Source organism: Morone saxatilis, unplaced genomic scaffold (genome assembly GCF_004916995.1).
Source record: "Morone saxatilis isolate NCDOM2014 unplaced genomic scaffold, NCSU_SB_2.0 Contig12, whole genome shotgun sequence".
Lineage (NCBI taxonomy): Eukaryota > Metazoa > Chordata > Actinopteri > Moronidae > Morone > Morone saxatilis.
In genome coordinates, this window is record NW_023339674.1 from 8,661,237 (window position 1) to 8,666,103 (window position 4,867).

General features: G+C 40.8%; 1 protein-coding gene across 1 annotated transcript in view; it reads left to right on the plus strand.

The window, feature by feature from the left end:
* The window catches only part of tdrd5 (tudor domain containing 5), a 9,929-nt gene extending 6,250 nt beyond the window's left edge, over positions 1 to 3,679 (plus strand). Inside the window, exons 12-17 of the mRNA XM_035652849.1 lie at positions 95 to 161; positions 340 to 531; positions 752 to 886; positions 2,686 to 2,751; positions 2,905 to 3,078; positions 3,193 to 3,679. Coding sequence (XP_035508742.1) covers positions 95 to 161; positions 340 to 531; positions 752 to 886; positions 2,686 to 2,751; positions 2,905 to 3,078; positions 3,193 to 3,357 — 799 coding nt within the window. The 3' untranslated portion in view covers positions 3,358 to 3,679. The remainder of the gene's footprint in view (positions 1 to 94; positions 162 to 339; positions 532 to 751; positions 887 to 2,685; positions 2,752 to 2,904; positions 3,079 to 3,192) is intronic.
* Positions 3,680 to 4,867: the final 1,188 nt, after the last annotated feature.

Below are 4,867 nucleotides of genomic sequence, written 5' to 3' on the forward strand. Positions count from 1 at the left end.
GTTAAACAAGATAACTACTATGACCAATAGTTGTACTAAGCTGATCAGTGTCTGTGTTTTGCGGAGCTCTCTACAGTGCACCTCTCTTTCTCAGGTCATGCTATTCGGTTCTTCCAGCTCAGGCTGTTCCGTCATCACTCTCTGGTATTAAACCCACCACTGTGAGTCTGATAGCTTATCTATTAATATATTCAGTGTTCCTTCATGCTACTTGCAGCTGCTCACATATTTCCTCTTGTATATATGAATAAATTCAAACTGTCAAGACGCTGGATGTTCTAGATATTCTGTTACCATGGAGTTTTATGAATTTGAGTGTTTGTGGTTTGCCTCTTGCAGGGCAGCTGGACTGCTGAGGCCATAGCTTCTTTTCAGAAGCTGTGCTCTGATCGCACCCTGGTGGGCGCTTTGGATTGTTACATTGGAGATGTGCTGCAGCTCTACCTGTGTGACACACACACTGATGACGACATCTACATCCACTCTGCCCTGTTGAGCCTGGGCCACGGGACAGCCTGCAGCAGTGCAGCAGTGAGCCACACACGACTCATTTGTACAATGGTCATGATACTAGATTCTGATTGGCTTGTATTTAGGTTATTAATGAATAATTCCTAACTGTGGGTCAGTCTGACTACAGACAAAGGTGTATGTGGCCGTGGTATAGTAGAATTTTGAAATACAGTTTATATATTGATACTTGATCTAAATAACATAACTTGTTTGGTATATTGAATTTTTCTTCCCTTAGCTTTGTGTCCCAGTCAACCCAGTGAGTCTCTACCTGGGAGAGGGAATGATTGACCTGCCAGAGGTAGAAGAGGAGACCACTTCTTCCCCCAAGCCTGCAAACATGCTGGAACTGTCCATGTCAGCTTCACTGGAGGTACTCCAGGCATACACAGTGTTTCTCACAGCATGAGAATTAGTGTAATAATATATTACTTACATTATATATTACCTATTTCACTACTTAACTCTCTCACGACTCAAACCACTTACTCACGTCTCCTTTTTCCTTCAGTAACTTTACTCTTTTCCACACAAGCCACGCACACACCTACTCTCTCACACACACACTGGCTTGCCTCAACTCTTTTGTCTTTCTGTATGTGTCTCTGTTGACTTTCTTCAGCAGGTACTTTTATAAAGTTGCCCAAAAAGCACAACTCACGTTTTTACCCGCGACTCAGCAGGTGAGCTGGGTGAAGGAGGCTCGTTGTTAATGACGTAGCCTATGAAAACAATCGAAAACAACATGGTAACTAATGATGTCGGCAACAGCTAATGTTCACTGCTGTCCCCTCTTGCTTTATCTGATTCACACTGGTAAAATAAACACATGGCCAGAGAGCGTCTGTACGTGTGTACAGGAGGGGGCCGAGTGAGGGGAGATTGTCCACTAGTTAATCGATTGCTGATACTTGTACTGTGAATGAGAGATGCTTTGCTGAAGCAATGGCGTAAAACCAATGTTAGTTAGTTTCGTTGTGAAACTATAGTCGCGTACCATAGTCAGGTAATTAATGGGAAACACAGCTAGCTGCTGCTGTTCCATGTAAAAAATATTTGGTTTCAGTACAGCCGGACAAAACCATTAGTGTTCGTACTGTGTTATTTGGATGTTTGTGGTGGATTTGCAGCTTTGTGTCTCTATTGTTTCTTATCTATGAGTGCACTCTCTTTTCCTCTTCTCTCCCTCCCTCTCATGGTTTCTCTTTCTCAACCAATCTTTTAATGTTGCTGTAAAGCTTTTATTCTCCACTGTCCATAGCTCTTATCTTACCAGCCATACTGTCAGTGCTTCCACACACACACACACACACACACAGTATACACACACAACTACTTAACCACTTGCAGAAAGAGGGGTTGCAGTCCAATGCTACTTAATGTATAGTCAGTCACACTGTTCAGAAGGTCACAGCTTGTTGTTGACAATAAATAAGTTGACAGCCAATCAGTGGGCTGTTTAATGGATATTGGATTATAAGATTGCTACTCTTACTTTAATGAGTGGATGGTTGTTAAATTTAGCATATAGGAAAGGAGATTGTACAATGTTATTGTCTATGACTGCTTTAAAAAAAGTATTTTAAATGTATTTACATATTGATTGGATGTTAAAGGCAAAGAAACTGAATAAGACAATTTGCACAATTTATAACCTACCTCAGAAATAAAAAGAAAATATATTTTACAGGAATAAAGGAATCTTTTTTTCAGTCATAATTTGTCTTAAATCTCATTTTGTCCAAATAAATTGTGGGGAAATTGTATTATAATTGTATCATAGATTGTATTAAATCATGAGTTGAGACCACAGCAAAAAGCTGCACTGCGCTTGAGCTTAGGAAATGCTTGGTGAAAAGAAGCTTGTGTGGATGCTTCTGAACTACTTAATCAATAACAGCTGAGATGCTGAAGAGCTATTCGATTCAGAAAACAGCGACAACACCATCACACTACTGAGAAATGTAATTAAACTAGTAACATTGCCACTTGTAGTACCGATACTGCCCAACTGCAAATGTGCAATACAACATACAATTACAGGATGTGTGTTGGTTTATGAACAGATTAATTGATGTACAGTAAATACATAAATGCTGAACACCACTATACAGTTACATGTGTTAATTAAAAATGAATCGGAAGGAAACAGGAGATTTCTTGATGTCTCAGGTTGAAGAGGAAGAGCTGCCCGGCCTGGAATTTATTAAGGAAATTGAGGTCGGCCATCACCCCCAGGTATGACCACTAACCTTGTCCTCATCCACACCACCACTGCCTTCAGTCAGCATATCAGCGAAACATGGATGGATGAGTGCTGTCATGTGGACAATTTGTTTTACAAACAAACAATCACCGCTAAAGTCTTCTTTATTGCTTTGTCTTTTTCAGAGTAAAGACAACAACCTGTTCAGTGCTCTGCTAGATGAACAAACCCTCAACTGTAGTGAATTGAGCTCGGCCTTGACCGACAAATCGCCTCCTGTCAACCCTTCCAGTCCCACCTCCAGCCCTCTCGCCCCTCCAGATTTGATCCAGTTGAAGACAACCCCAGCTTACTGTAAAGTAAGTGAGAAGACATCAGTGGTGTTTGTTTTGATCTCTGTAGATTTGTTTTTTTGTAACCTTTTAAGTGATAGTTGTTTTGTGTCCATTCAATAAAGTTTACTCTGTTCTCAGGCACTGAGCACGACTCCGACACCAGAAGAGGAGCTGCACTGGCCCAGGCTTGCTGCCCCCTCGTACATCACGCCACCTCCGATCCTGAGGACGCTGAGCCTCCACACCCCTGACCTGGGCCAGGGTACATACACATACGCATTGAGAGAAGTACACAATGAATAGAGAAGAAGCCAGTCTGGTAAGGTGTTAAGATTCAAAGTGGGTTACTGCAACACATTGATATAAATAAATAGTTTGCCTCTTTGATGTAGAGTGACAGAAGAAGTTGAAGAAGTATGAAGCTATTTCAGCATTGTCACCATTCAGTAGATCATATATCATGTTAAGCAAAATGCTTTGTTACATAGTTAAAATATAAACATTTGATTTTTACAAGTCATCACAGACCTTTAATCATCTCTAAGATAGTAGTTATCATTTCCTTTAAATTGTAAAATGAGAACACTGGAACAAGTCCTAATGTACTGTGGTGGCAGTTTTTGTAATAAAGCATACAATGTATGATCTTGTCTTTCTGTAAGGTATTGTTAAAGTCATCCATGAATGGACTCAAGGCAACCGTCACACACTGTTGTATGTAAAAGTCCGAAGGAGCCCAGAAGAGAAGAAGCAGTATAGTTTTATCTCTGTTGGAGCATAAGTCAGCTGCAAATATGGCTTGACNNATGAATGGTCTCAACGCAACCGTCACACACTCTCGTATGTGAAAGTCCGAAAGAGCCCAGATTGGAAGAAGCAGTATGGTTTTATCCCTGTTTGGCTTGTCTCTCTTGCTCACACACTCATTTTCTAATAGGATTATACAATGACCTTCATTAACCTGCACATGTACAGAGAGAGAGAGAGAGAGAGAAGCCTTCAATGAAATTAGACTGTCCATGGATTCAGAGAGGACAGATTGATTTCCATCGTGCTGCATACAGTGGTGGATGTACCTGCACTGAGAACCTGACACAGATTCAATTAGACCTGTTACCAGAGCTATTTGACCCTACAAGCTGCTTTCATTGCATTGCATTTGTCCTGATATTGATACACTCCTGCATGCTCCACCATGCTTCTACTTGCACAGTGTTAATGAAAAAAGCAAAACAAAGTGGGTCAAGGCAGATTTATCTACAGATCGCTTTTTGTTAGCTGTAGTGTTACAAAGTGCTTTATACGGATGCACAGACACAGATGAAAACACAGGATAGAAACAAGGCTTGGCATGACAGATTTAAAGATAATGGTGTTTGAGTGCGCGCGCATGCATGTGTGTGTGTGTTGAGAAAATGTGTGACTACATACAGCACAATTGCTGACAATATTCCCTGTGGTAAATATCAGTTCTTCCCCTTCACACTTGCATCCCCTCTCTGTATTTAGTCTCCTAGCATGCCCTGAAACTTGTATACTGCATTTCCTCAGAAACCTGACATTGCAGAAATTTGACTCAAATAAAAAAAGATCTACTCAATCACTTGCAAATGCCAAGTCGACACATCCCTTGTCGCGATTCTCTTGGATGAACCGACAACTGTATTGTCCGCTCAGCATATTTGTTACATACGAAAGGGTCAGCTTGTTGTTGAGCTGCTGTGGAGACAAAACTGGCAATGACCATTTCCAGGGTTTTATTTATTTAGCGTAGTTTTCTTTTTATTATGGAAAATCTTGGAAGCTTAAACAT